At 36.1% G+C, this 20,119-nt stretch overlaps 3 protein-coding genes and 1 pseudogene across 6 annotated transcripts; 2 read left to right on the top strand and 2 right to left on the bottom strand.

The window, feature by feature from the left end:
* Positions 1-105: 105 nt before the first annotated feature.
* LOC111018685 (uncharacterized) lies at positions 106-5,995 on the top strand (annotated as a pseudogene). Its single transcript, XR_015787199.1, has 10 exons — positions 106-562; positions 931-1,094; positions 1,338-1,366; positions 1,621-1,813; positions 1,907-2,101; positions 2,390-2,808; positions 3,286-3,867; positions 4,170-4,177; positions 4,246-4,921; positions 5,638-5,995. The product of XR_015787199.1 is annotated as an uncharacterized LOC111018685 (transcript).
* A 2,331-nt stretch (positions 5,996-8,326) lies between these two features.
* LOC111018670 (uncharacterized) lies at positions 8,327-12,566 on the top strand. Its single transcript, XM_022294867.2, has 4 exons — positions 8,327-8,957; positions 10,109-10,264; positions 10,361-11,005; positions 11,130-12,566. The coding sequence occupies exons 1-4, from the start codon at positions 8,610-8,612 to the stop codon at positions 12,402-12,404; spliced, it is 2,424 nt and encodes an 807-aa protein (XP_022150559.1). The 5' UTR covers positions 8,327-8,609; the 3' UTR covers positions 12,405-12,566.
* LOC111018671 (5'-nucleotidase / magnesium ion binding protein) lies at positions 9,634-15,629 on the bottom strand. Of its 2 annotated transcripts, none has more exons than XM_088128344.1 (11): positions 15,449-15,629; positions 15,149-15,290; positions 14,994-15,054; positions 14,778-14,910; positions 14,402-14,525; positions 14,181-14,237; positions 13,961-14,057; positions 13,641-13,848; positions 13,368-13,428; positions 13,090-13,186; positions 9,634-10,466 (listed from the first exon to the last, which is right to left on the bottom strand). In XM_088128344.1, the coding sequence occupies exons 1-10, from the start codon at positions 15,535-15,537 to the stop codon at positions 13,121-13,123; spliced, it is 1,038 nt and encodes a 345-aa protein (XP_087984470.1). In that variant the 5' UTR covers positions 15,538-15,629; the 3' UTR covers positions 9,634-10,466; positions 13,090-13,120. The 2 variants fall into 2 exon arrangements, with proteins under 2 accessions (XP_087984470.1, XP_022150560.1); XM_022294868.2 differs by lacking the exon at positions 9,634-10,466 and adding an exon at positions 10,581-12,323.
* Positions 15,630-17,226: 1,597 nt separating this feature from the next.
* Positions 17,227-20,059, bottom strand: LOC111018672 (dnaJ protein homolog). 2 transcript variants are annotated; one of them, XM_022294869.2, is made up of 7 exons: positions 19,902-20,059; positions 19,600-19,776; positions 18,875-19,037; positions 18,650-18,791; positions 18,273-18,549; positions 17,991-18,189; positions 17,227-17,863 (listed from the first exon to the last, which is right to left on the bottom strand). In XM_022294869.2, exons 2-7 carry the CDS (start codon positions 19,744-19,746, stop codon positions 17,550-17,552), a joined length of 1,242 nt encoding a protein of 413 aa, XP_022150561.1. In that variant the 5' UTR covers positions 19,747-19,776; positions 19,902-20,059; the 3' UTR covers positions 17,227-17,549. The 2 variants fall into 2 exon arrangements, with proteins under 2 accessions (XP_022150561.1, XP_022150562.1); XM_022294870.2 differs by having other exon boundaries at positions 19,600-19,766; positions 19,902-20,052.
* Positions 20,060-20,119: the final 60 nt, after the last annotated feature.

The following is a 20,119-nucleotide window of genomic DNA, read 5'->3' as shown; positions in this document are numbered from 1 at the left end:
TCACAATCTTTTTTGAGATATATGTTTGCGATATATAAACCTTGGAATCAAAATACTTACCTCCTCTCCCTCTCAATCACACATAATTAAATAAAATTAATTAAAAAAAAAACTGTCCACAGTTAAGTGCGCGCCATTAAAGAGCGAGAAAAACCTCCGAAGACGATTCCTGATCTCTCCCGCTGGATTGTTGCTTCTGTAATTAAACATCAGACAAAACAGTGAACATTTTCATTCCGGACGATGAAATTCGTACTTGGAACTTGATTCTTTCTTCTATCGGATTTGAGATTCCGTGTAGTTCCTCCTCGCATTTGTTCTCGTTCATGGCGACTGCGCGAGAACAGAAAGTCCAAGCAGGTTTCGGAAAGGTTGGAAAATTTAAGGATGAAAAACTCCTTAGAAAATCGCCGCCGACTGATATTGGAACGTCTGGAAGTAATTCGTGGATCTTGAAGCTCGTTGATCCGGCGCAAAGGCCCATTTCCTCTGGTTCTCAGATGCTTTTTTCCTCCGTCTTCTAACCTCCCTCACCGTCTAACGTCTCCTACTTCGTCTCGAGGTTTCAATTTCAAATTCTTTAGGTTTTGTATGGTTCTGTTGTGGATCACATAATTGGGAGTCTACAAGTGATTTTGTTTGATTGTTTGGTTCTTGCTGGAGTTTATTTTTGTCATTTGTCACCGTTTATTGCCTTTATTTTTATGGAGGATAGTTATTCTTATTACAGAAACTGTTTGAGATCAAGTTAGTCGATCTGGTTCGTAAATTTCTTCCATGTAATGATTATTTTGATATCTTGCAACTTCTTCGTCCAGCAAAGAAGTCTTGCCGATTAGAAATTTGCTGCCTAAAATTCATTTAGGATAGTTTTCTTTTGGGAACTATGTAGCTTATTTATTATTTCTTTTATGCATTTAATGGCATCAGAATCAAGCCAATCAAGAAAGGATGGCAAGAAGGTAGATCGAACGGTAAGTTTTATGATCTTGGTATCTGGTGGGTGCTTCTGCTTAGAGGATATGAATGTTCTTGCAACTTGGTGCTTCAACTTGGTGGTCACTTATTATTTTAGGTTGGCCTCTTTTGTTTTGTAGGTCCTTTTATATTCTTTCATTTTCCCAGTTATAGTTGGATTTCTTATGAAAAAAATTTATTGTAGGCTTATTTAAGAGAAATTGGTTACCTACATCATTCTGGTTGCTGGTTCTGAATGCCCTTGATTAATCTAATTGGAGTATCTTTAATTCTTTATGGTATGCAAATTTACTTGCAAAGGACAGCCAATGTAGGTGACAATCGGAATAGATATGATCACTTGGGACGATGGAGCTTGAAAAACTTTGAAGCAAAAGACCTTCACCAGGTTAACTTTTGGAGTATATTTTTCTTCGCCGCACGAGTACTATGTTTTTCAGTTCATAATTTTTTTTATATGTAATATGATTTCAGGAATTTGGTACTGTATCTTTTGGCTTGCATTTTCTCTATTTCCCACTTCGATTTTTTTGTTGTAGTGAAATGTAATATATTTGTCAAAGTTATCAATTTATCATAAAAATATCTCTTAGCTCTTGGGTTTATTTGCTATGACACCTTAAAATGAAAATCACTCGGCAGGTCTGAGATTGATCGCTTGACAATCCTACTGCATTCAAGCACTGTTGATTTACCTGCTGTGAATGAGGAGAAAAGGTTCGAGTTTACGTCTTCTATTCCAGAATTTAACAACAGGAAGGTGGAAGTTGCAGGCAATCGATCTCAACTCCCATCTTGAGCTCAAGTGGACGGGTCTTCCATTTCTCTGCCCCTGGTTTTTTATGCCTTATGATTTTTGTGCATGAGAGTTCTCAACTAAACTGTTTTCAGTATGTTTTTTATACTGTTATCACATTTAATGGTTAAGAAATGTCTTCAGGTCCTTGATGAAGATATTTCGTCACCTGCAGAGATGGCGAGGGCATACATGGGCAGAAGGCGGCCAAAAGTTGGTCCTTCAATGCGAGCTCAAGGACTTGGGGAAAATTCAGCTATTCCAAGTTGTACATCGTTCCCTTCAAAATCAATAGATATGTTGCTTGTGCCAACGTCTACCAGTCAGGTACACCTGAGAATGGTTTTGTAATCCCCAAATATCAAAGCCGACTTTCAATGTACAGCATGGCTCAGTTGCTCTATTCCAGAGTTCATGCAATATTCAATGGCAAGGTTTTATGAGCCCCCTACTAATTCGCCCCAGGTTTTGGGCTGGGACCACCGTTCATGGAGATTTTTATCTTGAAAGAGAGGGAAAACTTAGATTCTAATCATCCTGCATGTCTTATGATCCCCTGCTTTGTAGAGTTCCATGTTATATGATCTAACTGTACTTTGTTTCTTCCATATGCATGGTTTTAAACGTAGAAGCTCCTGTTTAGATAATGACTTTGGATCCGTTCCTCTAAGCAGATTTCAACAAAAACCTAATATTCTTCCTTCATAAGGATTAAGCTTACCTGTTTCTTCTGGACCTATTTCTGTTTCTGTAAATGGACTTTGTTTTCAGGCTTCTTGGAGTTCCAAATTTAGGGAAGTTCAGCACTTTCCATCTTCCATTAGGAATTCAATTGTCCCTTCAACCCAAGAAAATTTTTGCAAGAAAGTTTATTATGAACGTGGATGGTGATAACAATAACATTCTCGGTGTGTGTAGTAGCTCTATTTATACTCCTTCAAGGTCTTATGAGATGGCTTCTAAAATACTGGAGCACCTCAATGGTTCAATAGTTAACTTGGTGCTCTTTTTCTCATTTCCCACATCGCACACATAATGGATCTCGTGGTATAACCGCATTCCTAGCTTCTGATGTGGTGATTACAGACTCTGAGACATTTGTTTGTTTTTTGAAATTGACTAAACTATCAGTTTGGAGTTTTTTGCTCTGTTTCTTGACTGAGGCTGTTAGATTCTGTTACAATAATGCTGAAGTTATTTCGTTTACATATGTTCTGGTGAACTTCAGACGACCTAATTAGAATCATACATGGTTTTCATTTTTTATCCTTTGCAAATAGGATATCAAGGTATCAACGTGTCCTTTATTGCTTCACCATTTAATATTTGGTGGTGATGTGCAAACATTTTATAAGATTGTTACATTGTCGCAGCAGTTAAGTAATTATTCTGATGGCGATGAAGGATTCTAAGTAATTCACCTCTTTAGAACTCAAGGTACAGTTGTATCTGTTCAAGTAAGTTCATATACGGTACAATGTTTGTTTAAATCTTTGAAATATTTTACCTAGTCACTGCATCTTTCAATAATAGGATTCTTGACCATGATGAAATTTCTGCTGAAAGAGTTGCACCTGCTATGGCTGAGTTTAGAGAAGACGGTGATATTTCTTCAGCTGTGACACAGAAAACTGCAAATGAAGCCTTTGCACCTGCAAGACAACAAACTACATCTGAAGTGATAGTGGGTTCTCCCCTCAACAGAAGTTCTAATTTGAAAACTTCGGACGACACCACCTATGATGCAAAGGATTCCAGCTTTACTTTTCAAAATGCATCTTCACTTTGCACGACATCACAAGAGGAAACTATTGATGATTCTGCTCCCACCCATTCTTTTGAAGATAAGGATCTTCCAGAAAACAAGCAAAGTGATCCTTCAGTTTTTAGCTATGGAAATAATGTTTCTCCACGAAAGCAACCAAATGCTTGTTCTACCTTACTTTCTCCACGAAGGTTGCTTCTCTGACAGAATCACGTGCTGCTTCTGAAAATGGTAATAAGGCTCCATACACAGTGTACTGCAGCTTCTTCATATTCAGATGTTCAAATGCCCATACTTCTTCAAGCCATAGACCATGTCGCTCTTTCAGGTCAGTATATTCCTTTAGTTCTTCTATTCAGAAATGTAGTTTTGTAGACATATTCCATTATCTGCTATCAATTGGAGAAACTTTTCAAAATTCTCCTTTGGTTATGAGTGGGTTGGTAGCTTGTCTCTCCTTTCTCCTTTTCTACTCTTCATTCATTAATTAAAGATTCCTTTTAACTGGATATGAATATAATGGAAAGAGAATCATTTGTAAAACTTCTGACTTCCATACATTTTTGTTGTATTCATTCACTTTTTATACCGGGAAAAGTTTGTTTCCTTCGTGTCATTCATTGTTTTCAGTTCATGCAGTGAGTCCATTGAAGAGTCTGCATCATATAAAACCGATCATGATGATAATTCAAATTTTGTTCTCCAGGACTTGCAATGATGCATTCTCATCCTGAACTTCAAAACCAGCTGGACTTGCCTTCTCATTTAGCTCATCTTCCAATATCTACAACGGCAAATTCTCACCATAGTATGTTCAGCTGTAGTGCTGCAGCAACTTCAACTTCACCTCTTGGATTCGAGTCTTCTACTGCGGCACCTTTCAGTTCCATATGCCCTGCAACCTCAGCAGAAGCATTAGCAGATTCCTCATCAAAGCCCGTTTCAAGTAATTCTCATCCCACAGTTGCTTGTATATTTTCCTCTGTGAAGAACAGAGCATCTCCAAGGATAATGTTCCAGTTTTCAGTCACAAGCCCATCTCACCCCATTCATCAGGATTCTCTCTTGTTCTAGCCTCGTCAGAATTAAATCCCTTCCAATCTGGACAGCAGCAGACTTTGGCGGAACCCCAAAATTCTTCCCCATTTATTGCTTCCTCGTTGGGTGCTGGCCGTGGCGATAAAGCTAACCAGAGACTTTTGAAGGGCAAGCGGAAGAAATAAACATCTTCAGCAGTCATTTTTCTGGCTTTAGTTCCAGCCTGCCAAATTGGTGTAAATTTTTTAATCTGATTTACGACCATGGATAGATTCTTCTGTCATTCTCCCGAACTGCGGCGAAGGATCGAGTCTTTTAACGTAGAGAAGCGCCACCGATTTCAGGTATGCAATTTTTGTTATGCATAGCCATGTAATTGTAGTCTATCTTTTCCTTGTTTCTTCTATTTGTAGGAATAGATAAATGATATATCATTTTTTTTAAAAAAAAAAGCCTCTTATGATCGATTTTCTCAGTTTAGAAAGTACTGAACACACCTACTAGATTTTTGTGGTTTAAATTTAGGACAACCTATATAAATTCTGAGTATTTTTCTTTTCTTTTCTAGTCTATAATGCATCTTTTTTCCTTTTTCCTTTTTACTTTTAGATTCTTTGTTGGGTATAATACAAAGAACATAGCATGGTTTTTTTTTTCCCTTTCCATGACATGGAGGAACATACACATATGAACACACCCCACCAAACAACCACCCACAACAGCCCCAATGGGCTTATAATATCTTTTTGTCACCAATCATTGACAATTTGCAAACCAAACCAAGACAAAAAGGAAGTCGAAACATTGACAAGGAGTTAAGTTCATTGAATAAACTGCATTCATTGGTTCAAATCAAACAGACAAACACTACCATCTTTTGTGTAAGAAAGTGGGGGAAAGAAAAATGGTCCTTGGTCTTGTGTGAAATAATAAAGATCATGAAACTGACTACACCTCTACAATAGCCTCTTTCCTTTCTCTAAGTTTGTATATAATTGCTTTTTTTTGTTTTCTTTCTTGCGTTAATACCCCACCCCCACTGCTATTTTGGAACATACAGAGGAAGGGCTTACCTAGACCAATGGTTTGGAGACTCAAAAGTAGTTCTAGAGCCTATATCCAAAAGATGTAACAATCTTGGCACGGTTTTGTAGAGAGACTCGATGAAATAGACATGTCTTTGAAGATGCAATTTTAAATTCCTTTTTCTCCTATTTGAGGATGCTTAAATGGTCCAAGTTACGACAGGTGTGACAAATCGTGTTAAACGCAATTTTTGCAGTTCCATTGAGAAATAGAAGTCTCAGGTCTATGAATTTTTGCTTTTCAGTAGCGTGATGTAAAAATGAACCATCATCATCTTGTTTATAAAAATTTTGTAGCGGAATGACAACATAGGATTAGGTATACTTTGTTCACATAGTACAAAGTCCAAAAACAATAAAATTTTGATATTTAGAGAAGAAATAATTATTTTTTCACACCAATACTTTCGATACATGTTCTCAAACCAATGAATCCTTGGTCTTTATATTCATTTCAAATTAAATAAAGTATCGTAGATGGCATATTGATATTTGTAATTTACTTTATGAATGACAAAGAGCATCTCCCTATTGATTACTTTTTTTAACAAAAGTAAATTCAGTGACGAAGATTGAAAGTAACTGCACTTTTTTAGCAATTAATTGATTAATTGTTGTAAAGGTTGAGATTAATAAAATATAAAATTAAATTAACAAGTGACATGTTATATCACCATTATTAGCTAATACTATCTATAAAATGGATTTAAGAATCATTAGAATTGATCTACTCTTCTCTAGAAAAAAAAAAAATTGATCTTGGACTAGAAAATATTTTTAAAATACAACATAAGTTCCCTAATTAAATTAATATTGTGTTTGCTAAAATTATGATGCAATTAATGTGTGTGAAATATTCAAATGGCAGTGGTTGGTTGACTTTGTCAAACCAGCTGTTGGTTTTGCCGGAATGTTATTATTCCTTAATCCTAATCAATCAATTAATTTAATTCATTCATTAATAAAATATTCTCTCCCTTACTCTCTTTTCTCTTTTCTCTTTTCTTTTTACAACCAATTCCATTAGTCTATCATTAGAGGACGTAACCAGCAAAGCGAAATAAATAAATAAATAAATGTCGACTTTTAAGCATGACCACCGTATCTTGTTAATCACCATTAAAAATTTGATAATTATTTAATTTTTAAAAATTTGGAAAAAAATATATTCTCTTTTTAGATTCTCATATTTCCATAGCACCTAATTAAGTATTGTTTTCACTTTTGTTCATTTTTCGTTGCTGTATTATCAAAATGGTCGTTTTGGTTTTTGTATTTTCTAGAAATATTTTGAATCCTTTGAAGAAGTCGTAAGTATCTTCTCATCTCGAGAATAATATGATAGATCTTCATTCATGAAAAAGACACAATATCGACATATGAGTTAATTCAGACAAGATAAATATCATCTTTCCTAAGATTTAAGGTTTAACCCCACCCATACACGGATTGAACTAAAAAAAATGACATATTAAATAATTTTTAGTGTAATTTGTTTTTATTAAATATTTTTTCTTGAATGTATTAAATATCACAATATTAGTTAACTAAAAAACTAAATTATATTATATATTTGGATTTTAAAACACTACTCTTTTTTTTTAATAAAAGAAAAATAAATCTTGATTTTTTACTTTAATAGTTACTTAAACAAGAATGAAAATAAGGGGAACAAAAATCAGCCTTCCACATTTGCATTATTAGTATTTACCCTAAGTTGGAATTATTACTCTAAAAAAATTGGTAAATAATCGTTAATTCCTAAAAATTTGTGGACCCCACACACCTTCTTTACGACTTTATTCCAACTTTTGTGATTTGATCTATTTTGATTCCTATGTTAATTATTTAACAAAATCAATCATACTCCACCTTCTTTTCCCCTTTAAAATTCAGTTCCAAAATAATTTTTGTAAACATAAATATATAATTTTCTTTTTCTTTTTCTTTCTTTTTTTTTTCTATTCACCGTGAGAGTAACCATTAATGAATATTTTTGGGTTAAAGATTTCAATAATCTCTTATTCATGATATATTATTATTAAATAAAAATAAATAGTAAAATTTAACTGAGGAGTTATTTGGTTAAATTATAAATTTAGCCACTGAAAATTTAAGGTCATGTATGATTTGTTTATATATTTCGTGTTTAATATATAGGCTTTCAATTTTGTGTTTATATATTTCGTGTTTAATATATAGGCTTTCAATTTTGTAAAAAATTATATTCATGAGACACTATTTAATAATCATTTTTTTAATTATCTACTCTTCAAATTATTATCAAACAAGATAAGCTTTTGATTCAACTATCTATGTGGCATAATTGAAAGTTCAAATACTTATACGTTTTTAAACTATAGATAGACAGACATCCAATCTCGCCAATTAACCAGTTATGTTATGTGTTTTGTTTACGCCCTACTAAGCATATCGAGACTCTTTCGAGAGTGAGATCACCACTAGCCTTGCTCTTTTTTTTATTTAAACAATTTTATTATTTTAATGCTAAAATGAAAATAATAAAATATTAGGAGAGAGAGAAATCTTCAATTGCGGTACTTCCAAGGTGTAGAGACAGTTGTTTTCATGAAGTAAATCCCTCTCTCTCCTCTTCTGGAAAAGAAAAGAAAAAAGAAAAAAAAAACATTTTACAGTTTGTTTGTTTTTCCAAGCTATAAATATCCCACACTCTTCATCATCTTCATTCTTCTTCTTCTTCCGCTTTTCTGAACTTTTTCCCAAAATATTCTCTGCGTATCCCCAATCAGTTTCCATTCCTTATCCGTATCATAATCCTGATTCCCTTTTCTTTCCTCCTTCCGATTCCCACTTTCTCTCCGATTTCATCAAATTTTCATTTCCAATTATAAAAATCCAATCCCCTGCGATCTCCTCATCGCGCCAATTTTTTATCTCCTTTCCTGATCGATCGATCGATTGATTAATGGTGGTGAGGCTGGTGCGATGGCCGTCCTGGCCGCCGTTCTCGTCCAGAAAATACGAGGCGATCATCAATCTCCGCCGCCTGGAAGGACTGACGAAGAACAATCTGAAGGATGCGAGGGGTTTAGTGGTGGAGATCAAGTGGAAGGGGCAGAAAATCATGGGGCTCAGTTCGTGGAGACGCTCCGTGAAGAGGAATTACACGGAGAAGGGCAATGTCTGTGAGGGGGAGGAATTGGCATCATCGGTGGATTGGAATGAAGAGTTCAGAAGTTTGTGTTCCATTTTGCGGGGTTCGAAAGAGGATCTGATTCCTCCATGGAAGGTTTCATTGACACTTCTGCAAAAAGTAAGCCATCGAAATCCATCCTCTCTTTTCTCTGATTTTGATGCTTTGTTCTCATTTTAGGGCATTTATTTGTTCTCTTCTCTGATTGAATTGAATTCATGGTAATAAATTTCTGTCATATTAATTGCTTGTTTTTTCCCACCGGTTCTCCCATGGAGGTTTGACTTTTGTTTTGATGAGAAAGACAAGGCGTTATAATTGTTTTCATTTTCAATTTTGTAATTTCTCTGTTCTATCTTTCTTTCTTTTTGGGTTTTGGGGCCAGTGGATGACGTATGGTTGAACAATGAGGATGTTGATATATTTTTATTTTTTTTTTCAATTTTTATTTTCTGTGTTGACTTTTTCCATAGTTGAAAACAACAAAATAAACATTATCTTATTTCCCCTTTGATGATGTACAATTGTCACTTTATAAATTAATTACCAATACTTTATGCTTTTAGTTTTAACATAGAATAAAATCATACTATTCTACGAGATTTCCTCATCTCTCATAATTGTCATTAATGATGCTTCATGCAAAGGAAAAAACAGAACATTATTTGGGCTTTATATGTGAACAAATTTTCTAATAAAAAATCAGCAGAAAGTGGAGGAATAGTTGAGGAATATTTCATAGAAATAATTGAAGAATATAAAGTTGTTTGTTAGGGATGTGGCAAACAATCAATGGTCATGCTGAGTCAGATTTTGACATCATATCTTATACATATTGCACTAGCTAATGTAGGATGTACAAACAAACCATATAATAAAGATTTGGTAAATATAAATACAAATTATATTAATAGTAACACAACTCAACCATATTATATAAACTAAATGGTGTTGAATGCAAACTCTTGGTCTATGGTGGAGTTTTCTTGGAATGTGTAATGTAATTGTTAATTTGTCGACAGTCAACACAATATTTTGTTCTTTTTGTCCTCTGGGTTTTGATGCAAGTTTCATCCCCAAATGTTGAACATGGTACATATTTTGATCTTCAGCTTGTTTGTTTGTCTAACTTAGTCTGTGTTCAAAAAGTTTCTAATTATTGGGTGTGGCCGCGGGCCCGCTACGATGTGGTTGCCTCCTAAGATGTAGATTTAAAATCGATATGCCTTCTAATAATTGTTCTTCCTAACAATTGTTCGATATTGATTAAGGGAGAAAACCAAGTACTTCGAAATAGTTACTCCGTAATCGGAACAGCATCGCTAAACCTAGCAGAATATGCAGCTTCAGCTGATGGAAAGGAGATTCAGATAAGCCTTCCATTGAAGGTTCGTGGAAGCACTGCAGAGTTTAGCCCCTCGCTCCTTGTAAGTATCTCTTAAATTAACAACAAAAACTGGCTATTCTCAAAGTGCTTCTTCTTATTCCTTACTATTTTGCTTTCCTCTGGTGTAATATTGCAGTTATCTCTCAGACTATTGGAACTGAGAACTGATACAAAGCCCATGAGGATGGTCCAGAGGTCGATTATGCCCGTGACGCTCTCCCCGCCTTCGTCGTTGGCTTTGTCTACAGAGAAAGATGGGTTAGCTGCAATAAGAGCAGGTCTGGATAGAGTAAAAATATTTAGACATTGTGTGTCAGCTGGAAGACCTAATAAGGAAGTATTCCATGAAGAAGAGATTGCTACTGTTAATAGGTTTTATATTAAAGATAAGGATTCTTCTCAAAGTTCTTCGCCTGACTCGGATTCATATGATGATGCTGGAAGGGGGGATTCATGTGTTAGGCAGCCATTTGGTTATGAAAAACTAGCCCATGCCAACCATGTGGCGGGATTGCTCCTCCCGAACACGATGGCTGACGATGAAGATGAATGTTGGATCTACTGTGGAAATGGTGCAGAATGCTTGGACATTGTTGATAGTTCACAAACTCTTCAGCAGAACTCAATGCGCAAAATCTTGTCATGGAGGAAGAGAAAACTAAGCTTCAAGTCTACAAAAAATAGAGGAGAGCCTCTTCTGAAGAAACATTATGGTGAAGATGGTGGAGATGATATCGACTTCGACCGTAGGCAGCTCAGCACAAATTTGGTTTACTCTGGGGTATATTCTCAAGACCCAAACGCCATTTCGTTCTGCTTTAATGGATACTTGTTTTGTTGGTTTTACTCATAACATACTGATGATCGATGGCCCCTCGTCTTTTTTTTAATTTAATTTCTTGCAGTGGTATAATCTGGAACTATCAGCAGCTGCATTTGGAGATGACAACTTTGCTGTGGGTACTTGGGAGCAGAAGGAGGTAACGAGTCGTGATGGGCGCTTGAAAATTGAAACTGAAATCTTCTTTGCCTCTATCGATCAAAGGAGCGAGCGAGCTTCTGGGGAAAGTGCCTGCACGGCTCTAGTTGCTGTCATTGCTGATTGGTTGCTATCCAACCAAGATGAAATGCCCATCAAGTCTGAACTAGACAATTTGATCAGAGATGGATCCGCAGAATGGAGGAACCTTTGTGAAAACAAGGAATACATGGAGCAGTTCTCTGATAAACACTTTGATCTTGACACAGTAATTGATGCAAAAATCCGACCTCTATGTGTTGTTGCAGAGAAATCGTATGTTGGGTTCTTCCACCCAGAAGGGTTAGAGGAAGAGGAGGGAGTTTTCGAGTTCCTTAAAGGCGCCATGTCTTTCGACACCATATGGGATGAAATCAGCCGCCTAGCAGCAGACCTTCCAACTAACGCTGGCGAATCATTAGTCTACATTGTAAGCTGGAATGACCACTTCTTCATCTTGAAGGTTGACAGGGATGCTTATTACATCATAGACACTCTGGGTGAGCGGCTTTACGAGGGGTGCAATCAGGCATATGTTCTGAAATTCAACAAGGAGACGGTAATTCGTAGATTACCAAATAACACAACACAATCAGAGAAGAAAACTGAAACAAAGCAATCAAAGAGCTCGGAGTCATCAGAGGAGAAAACCTCCATTGAAACAAAGCAATCAAAGAGCTCGGAGTCATCAGAGGAGAAAACCTCCATTGAAATAAAGCCATCAGAGAGCTCGGAGTCACCAACAGAGGAAAAACCATCTACTGATGTGCCACAACTGAACAATACAGAGAGGCTTCAGGAAAAACCATCCATTGACGTCGTTCGACCAAGCAACTCTGAAGAAGCTTCAACAGCAGAACCACCTAGTAGCTCGAAAGAAGCTTCGGATGAGAAGAATCCGGTGGAGATTCCAGATGAGTCAAGAAATGGTGATGTAGAGGAAGAGGAGGTTGTTGTATGCACAGGGAAGGAATGCTGCCATGAATACATCAAGAGCTTTCTTGCTGCAATTCCGATCAGGGAATTGCAGGAAGATGTGAAGAAGAAAGGCTTGAGTTCATCAACGCCCCTTCATCAACGGCTGCAAATAGAATTCCACCGTGCCAAAGTGATTTTGGAGGCAGAGGATCAAATTTTCCCAAAAGCAACGACAGAGGATTAATTATATATAAAGTTGACTCAAAAGCACTGTTTTAGTTTTAATTAACTTCTGTATTAAGTTTTGAAGAATTTTCTTGTTTAGACTACTGTAAAATGAAAATAAATTAAATATTGAAGAGGGCATAAATTAAATGTTTATAATGCCCATTAATTCCTTGTTCAATTATGGCTTCACAGATTTATGAAACAATTTTATTTTTGTAAAACAATATAATCACCAACTTAGTACTAATCTCCAAAAAAATAAAAAGTAACTTATGTATGGGCATCGGTTAAGTTCCAATATCTTATTTTAATTTATCATAAATTATTCAAAAGTTAATAGGATCTAATGATTTTTTAACTCATGTACACAAATTATGAACTCATAACCAACACATTCATCTCATTAGTTAACTTCAAATCTCCACTCCCACATTAACCAATTTACAAAAATTAGATAACTAGCAATGATAAGCGACCACCAAAAAAGCAACCAATGCCAGCAGCGAAACTCCAAATCAATAACTTAATTCTTCAGTTCTACATCGAGATGATGGGCTCCTTATTCGACTACTCTACTAAAGAATTTTAAGTGAAAGCAGCGAGTATTACTATTATCACTCAGCTACTGAGAATGAGAATATTCTTGTTGAGTATTATAAGCGATCGCCTTCAAAAAAAAGCCTCATAAAAAAAAATATCACCTTCATTGAAAATATAAAAAGGGTCAGTCTCTCAGACACCTTCAGCTGAAAAGAGTTGCTGTACGAGTTTAACCACTCCCATCATGGATGCATCATTCTGCAGACAACATTCTAATTGGTTAAATCTTATGGTATGATGGTTGTAATGAGTACTTAATGTGGACAAGAAATGTATGCTATTAGAAATAATGGACATGAGAAGTAAAAAGTAAAGATTTTGTCCTTTCTCATTCCTTATTTATTTTTCTTCCCTTTTTTTTTACGAGTGTTTAACTCACCAGGTAAACAATATCAAAGGCATTGCGATAGCTCTCAAGAGATTTCTCGATGTTATCATTCCTGCAAAAGGAGCTTATGGTTGAGTACGAGAATGAATATTCATCATAACACAAATAGGACCTTAATTCTAATTTAGCACAAAAATATTTTTGTTTACAAAGAGTATGTGCATTGTGCACAAAGAATTCTTTCAATCTTAGTTTAAACTTAAAACAGAAATCATCAGTAATAGATAACATAAACGTAGCGAGGTTTTAAAAAAGTTCACATACAGAAATCCCACAGATATCCGAGTGTCATAGTTCAAACCATCTGACATCCCCAAATCCCCGATGTGGTCACCAAGAAGAAGTACATTTTTCCGCTTTCTTACTGAGGCAGTATCATCAATTGCTCCATCTACATCGCCCAATTGGTCATGAAGAGGAGCAGCCATATCAAGAGCATGCTCATTTTTATTTAGACTATGTATTGTCTTCCCTGCAAAGAGGAATATTTCCACAGAACAAACTCATTCAATTGTAACAATCATTACAACCGCTAATAAAATAACCATGGCAAAAGTAATAGACAGCAAGAGAAGGGAAGATACCCTTAAAAGATACAAGGCAACCATTATCATCAAACACCATTCTATTTGAAACGATCCTAATATTTTTAAAAGATCTATGAAGCTTCTGTCTCAAGACCTGATCCAGGGAGAAGAAAAGGCAGATATCAATAAAGGATGGAAGTGAGCTTTAGAAATTGAACCAGACTCGTACCATCTCAAATATATGCATTACAGATCAATGAACATTTGAACAGCCTACCTCCTCTATAATGTCTGCAAGCCCAGCTGAAAATATAAGAACAGGAACATCCTTTTCCTGGTCATCATTATTTTTGGTAGTTAAAAAAGATTAGATGGTGTTTGATATAAAAAATCATGCTATAACATGACAACCAAAAATTAGAAAATAAAACATCGATATTTACCCCGCAAAGGGCAGTAGCCAAGTAATGTTTTCATTTCAGGGAGAAAAGATTTTACCTCTAGAAGCTCAAACAGCTCAACTACTCCCTCCCTAAAAGCAATGGTGGCAGCAGAAACTGATTGCTTTATCGCATCGAATGTAAGACCTCCTTCAATAAGAAGTGAATGGGTTTTGCCCCACCTGCATTGCATAACATGGAACTACAGACTTTGGTACATCCACCAACCAGAACCAGCAAAACAATGTGGACAGAAATTCATCATCATGATCATTTATTGAAGAAACATCATGAAAATAACAAAACATTAACTAACAATTATGTCGTGTATGATTATATTCCCATTGAGAACGTCCAACTCTCATCCATGAGATATTTTTTAGAGAAAACCGAGATGAAAAATTAATAGCAAAGAACGCTAAAGAGGCACATACCAGTCTTCCATGAGCTTTGTTTTCTCTTCTACCGAAATTGTAGGAGAGTATTCAATGGGATGGTAATATTTATAAAGATCATCCCGCTTAGCATCATATTCGGGATTCCCCTGCTTTAGAAGACCATGACTGGCTACACATGTTAATCTTGTCAGTACAACTTAAATCAAGTTCATTAAAGTTTCAATAAGACATTTCCACAACCATCAATCTTACTTTGCCCTCGGCGGCCATCAATCCAGTACCTCGTTAGCGTAGCATCAAAATCAGCAATAACCTGAACAAGAGTTCCTACTATTATCTCCATAAATCATGGTCATCACGAAATGCGACTCGTATAAACATTTGTTCAGAGAAACCATCAGCCAAACCTGGAGCTTATGCGGGCCGGAACCGCGCATAGCATCGAGTTTCTTCTTCAGCAGATCGGAGTCGGCCACAACTGCCTCAGAATCCTTTAAGAACCCCTTTTCCTCCATTCCAATCGCGTTACGGCTTCCGCAAAACCAAAGCCTGCAAAAGAAAAACGCATGGAACAGTAGGTGATGATGAAAACGATTGGTGAAGTGAGAATGCTGCATAATCGTGCAAGAGAATGCGTGAGATTGGAGATGAAGCGACGATGCGGCGAATTCAATCGGGCAAAAGAGAAAAGGAAATTGAATGGTGACCTAGAATTGAGAGATGGAGAAGAACGAAGGTTGGAGATGGAATTGAAGCGAAGAGGAACCGTTGATAAGCATTGGACTCGACCACTCATCTGGGAATTGGCCTGGAAATCCAATGAAGCATTTCTTTCTTTTTTTCGTACGGAAGGATTCTCGTCTTTTTTCTTTTTTTTTTTTTTCCTTCGGGATTTTTTGTCTACAATTTTTTCGCTAAATTACAGCAACTTCGGATATTCGTGAGTGATTTTTAAATAAGTGTTTTTTCAGTTAAGTGATTTTTTTAAATAACTTTTTTTGTAAAAGTGTTGACAATAATAATTAGAGGCACTCCCCTAAATAGTAGAATAAATATGTAATTTGCCCTTAAGAATATCTTAATTTAATTGATATAGTTATATTTCTGATCACAAAATCCTGAAATATTCCATGTGTTGTTGTACTATAAAATCACAAATATCTCTAATTAGAAGATGGTAGATTTTAAATCTTTCCATTTTAAAAGAAAATATATATATATATATATATATATATATATATATAATAAAATTATTGAAGTTTTGCTGAAGAATAACACTCATGTTTTAACCCGAGACAACTATTTATTTATTTTTTTAATAATTTACAAAAGGGAAAAAAAATCTCTCTCTCCCTTTCTACATGACAAAAATATAAAGGTGGTTAAAATTGAACATATTGATGGTAAAAATTTCGAGGTAAGTATTATTATTTTAAAAAATAGTACTCAATCAATTATTTTTTTTAAGTACAATATATAGGATCGAACTCACAACTTCTTGGGTAAGGTAAAACGTTATGAAAAGTCACATTTATGCTATATATTTTTTAAAAAAATAAGTTGACATTTTTTCAGGATGTTTTTTTAAATAATGTTTTTATTTAAACTTATTTTTAAAATAATGCTGCATTAAATGAAATTAAAGTTAAAATGTTTATTTTGAAACGTATTCCAAAAATAATACTTTTGAAATTAATCCCCCACCTGATCGTCTCGAAGAGACGACCATGTCATTTTTAGTAGTTGGTCGTCTCTCAAGAGACGATCATGTGTTGGCACACACTTCACCATTGTTTCTTCAACGGACGACCAAACGACTTCGGTATTTTTTATGCAGTAATTTTCTTTCTTCTCCTCAACGGTTCGAACCTCAAAAAAAACCAAGTTTTTTTTCCTTTTATATTTATCAACTTTTAATAAAGCGCACTAAGCGGGGGACTTATTTCAAAAACATTATTTTTGGAATAAGTTTCAAAATAAGCATTTTTTCTTTAATTTTATTTAATGCAACATTATTTTAAAAATAAGTTTTAAAAAATCCCATTTTTTCAAATATAAGTTTTAAGTTCATACTATAAAATATGTAGTGGATTTGTCCCCTTATTGACTCCTATTAATAGAGCTATAGATTAATTGTTGAGTATGCTCAATTAAACTTCTAATTTATTTTAAAAGAGCTCTTCGTTGGCAAATTTTTTTAAAAAATATATAATTGATCATTTAAATATGTTACCTGTAAATTTCAAGCTCAGGTTGTAATATGAAATTGGACTTTTGTAGAGCGCTCAAGAATTTGTTAGAGAAAAATAATCATAATCTTGTCATAGTCCTTTCATATATATATGATCACGAAGAACAAACTGATATTTGATCTGTAAATGTAGGACTAAACGAAAAACTTTGGCAGTATCATTGCTTTGCCCAATCTCCTAAGGCATAAAAAAAATTAGCAAGAGAAGAAGAAACAAGAAAAAATGTTGGCAGGTTCGCAGAAAAGAAGCAGAGATCTTTCTGTTTCCCAATCCTATTTTATCTGGCAACTCCAATACATAAATCTTTGAATTCTTGGTAAGCTTAGCTAGCAGCAAACACATAGAACAGCAAAAACATTTTTAAAAATAATAATCCGGAAAACTTACTTCGTAACCCTACCGACTGAATTAACATAATAAAATTCATCTATTTATTTTGAGAAAATTTGGACGACTGGCTTGGCTTGGTGGGTGCTGATCTGATCTCCATATGGGGTCTTCTCTCTGAAAATTCTCATGTCCAAACCATTGCACTGCTGTGGAGCCCCATTCAAGATCATTGTTGAGCACACTGCACTCTCTGGGCTCCGCCGTGCATGTCATCGTCTTCATCATATGCCTCTTGTACTTGCTTCCTGCGCATCTCCTCTTCGATGTTCACGTCGTGGATAGTGGTTTCCTCGCATTCATCCAACTCCATATCCGACAGCTGCACCGAAGTCCTCGGGGGCAGCACACCCTCCAGCGCCTTGCACTGATCGGGGTTCAAGGAGTCTGGGAAGTCCACACTGAAATGGATGTAAAGTTTGCCCTTCATGAATGGCCTCTGGTACATTGGCATGCCCTCATCATTTATGGCCTTGAATTGGTCTGTCAGCAAATGCCACAACATAGATCAGGGAAACAAACTCAATATCATAAAATCCCAAAAAACCAGCAAACCAGACATGATGAGTAGTGTTTTATAAGATGTAATGAAGCGTAAACAGTTGCGTACCAGGCTTTACTACTTCACCGGGAAGGGATTTGATGAGTAGCTGACGGCTATCCAAATGAGTCAGAATGAATTGGAAACCACAAAGCGACTCCACGAGAGACAAGGTATGCTCCACAAAGAGGTCATCACCCTTTCTCTTAAATTTGGCGTTCTCTTTTTGTTGTAGGACGAAAACGATATCCCCAGTAAGAGTGTCGGGCTGAAGAAATGAATATAATGATATTGTTTCAAAGTGCAAATATAACAAATACATCAAAAAAGCAAAATTCGCAGCAATCTTACCGCTTCGTCTGCTTCCCCAGGAAATGTAATTTTTTGTCCATTTTGCATACCCTTCTCCACAATTACTTCCAAAACTTTCTTCTCCTGAACAACCTTTTCACCCTTGCACTGTGAGCAACGATCTTTATCATTGATGGTCTCGCCAGTCCCCTTGCAGTCATTGCAAGGATGCTGCATTTGTTGGATCATAGACGGGCCAAGGTGTCTAATGGAGACTTTCATACCAGATCCTTGACAGCCAGGACATTTCATTGAAGCACCAGATTTAGAGCCCTTACTGTGATTGTTGTAGCAAAGTCCACATCAGTTAACCAAATACAGACAATTAACGCCGCAAAAAAAGGAGTTGTAATCATAACACCACCACAGTTACTGACCCCTTGCACTTCGAGCAAATTACATTGCGGGAAAGAGAGAGCTTCTTTGAAGTTCCATTGTAAAGATCTTCCAACGAGACCTTGAGGGGATGGATGACATCCTCTCCCCTTCTTTGCCTTCGGCCTCTGCTGCTTCCACCACCTAAACACAATCTCAAAATGGATTTCAATTGTTCACAGTAATCCCACATCTCATAGTTGAACATTCAAGAAGATAATTATTACCGCCAAATGGGCTTCCACCAAAGAAAGACTGGAATATGTCGAATGGATCGTGACCACCGCCACCACCCATTCCTTCCTTGAGGGCATCCTCGCCATATTGGTCATATATCTCACGTTTCTCTGGATCACTCAGCACTTCATATGCTTGGGCCAACTCCTTGAACTGTATAACAAATGGAAATTTTTCAAAAGGTTCAGAATTTGTTATTTGGTTGATTAACACGGCTGTCCAAGCTAGCTCTTACATGCCACAGAGCTTAGATTAAACTTGCCATGGAAAAATAAATCGAAAAACGATCTACTTCGCAGTTAAGTAACCCAGCAGACAGAATAATCAGTCTACAATAATCTAGCTTTCCATTGAAGTGGTGCGATCACAAAATCCTTGCAATTAAACAAGGGGAAAGTTATTTCCGTGTGACACAACACATCAAACTATGTAAATTATCAGACTAATCACTAAACGAGTACACACGCACGTCCATCGACGTTCAAATTTCACACCCGACGAAAGAAAACCAGCAATTCCTCTAAACACTGCTGCAACCCTAGGAAATAACTCCCCGACTTAAAAACAAGCGTGTTGAAACAACTTTCTTGATTAAAACCCAAGACCAGAACTTAGTGGTAGATCTGAACATCGTGATCGGCCACCGTCCCTCGTCAGGAAAACGCGTTATAAAAACAAAAAAAAAATATCAACCAATCAGAGGAATAGAGCTCACTTTTTCGGGGTCGCCACCCTTATCAGGATGATTCTTGATAGCGGCCTTTCTATAAGCCTTCTTTAGATCGTCTTGCGACGCGTTCTTCGAGACTCCGAGAATCTCATAGTACTTGGTGTTATCGCTCTTCTTGGGCCTTCCAAACATGTTTCCCTCACCGATCGGATCTGAGAAACCCTAAAAAAACGAAGCAATCAAATCAAGAACTATAAAAGTAAAAAGTGGAGTCAAAATCAAGATCTCGAAAGTAAAATCGAGGAGAAAACAACTGGAATCGATGAATTAAAGAGAGAATAATGAACCTGGGAAGAACGAAAAGGGAGATCTTGAAGATTGAAAGGATCCGGTAGAGATCGGTGACCTGAGAGCAGAGAACCAAAAGGGTACGCTCGAGACGGCGAGGTAGAGAGAGGGGTTCCAGAGTTGCAGATCTGAGATTATAAGGAAGCAATTCAACGGTCAGGATTGTTTCTTTGAAAGGTGTGGTTAGCTGAGGCTTGGGGATAATATTGACATTTTA

The sequence above is a fragment of the Momordica charantia genome, assembly GCF_013281855.1.
Source record: "Momordica charantia cultivar OHB3-1 chromosome 9 unlocalized genomic scaffold, Mcharantia_2.0 BLBB01000009.1, whole genome shotgun sequence".
NCBI lineage: Eukaryota > Viridiplantae > Streptophyta > Magnoliopsida > Cucurbitales > Cucurbitaceae > Momordica > Momordica charantia.
The sequence above is the reverse complement of the archived record's forward strand: the minus strand, read 5'-3'. Positions and strand labels throughout refer to the sequence as shown.

Excerpts from the sequence above, each read along its gene's own strand:
- LOC111018672 (XM_022294869.2), bottom strand. The coding sequence starts at position 19,746 with ATGTTTGGAAGGCCCAAGAAGAGCGATAACACCAAGTACTATGAGATT. Across the intron at positions 19,038-19,599 it reads AGGGTGGCGACCCCGAAAAA|TTCAAGGAGTTGGCCCAAGC; the intron begins GTGAGCTCTATT and ends TTTGTTATACAG. Across the intron at positions 17,864-17,990 it reads CGGTGAAGTAGTAAAGCCTG|ACCAATTCAAGGCCATAAAT; the intron begins GTACGCAACTGT and ends ATTTGCTGACAG.
- LOC111018670 (XM_022294867.2), top strand. The coding sequence starts at position 8,610 with ATGGTGGTGAGGCTGGTGCGATGGCCGTCCTGGCCGCCGTTCTCGTCC. Across the intron at positions 8,958-10,108 it reads CATTGACACTTCTGCAAAAA|GGAGAAAACCAAGTACTTCG; the intron begins GTAAGCCATCGA and ends ATATTGATTAAG. Across the intron at positions 10,265-10,360 it reads AGTTTAGCCCCTCGCTCCTT|TTATCTCTCAGACTATTGGA; the intron begins GTAAGTATCTCT and ends GTAATATTGCAG.
- LOC111018671 (XM_088128344.1), bottom strand. The coding sequence starts at position 15,537 with ATGAGTGGTCGAGTCCAATGCTTATCAACGGTTCCTCTTCGCTTCAAT. Across the intron at positions 14,058-14,180 it reads TTGCAGACATTATAGAGGAG|GTCTTGAGACAGAAGCTTCA; the intron begins GTAGGCTGTTCA and ends TCCCTGGATCAG. Across the intron at positions 13,429-13,640 it reads CGGATATCTGTGGGATTTCT|GAATGATAACATCGAGAAAT; the intron begins GTATGTGAACTT and ends CTCCTTTTGCAG.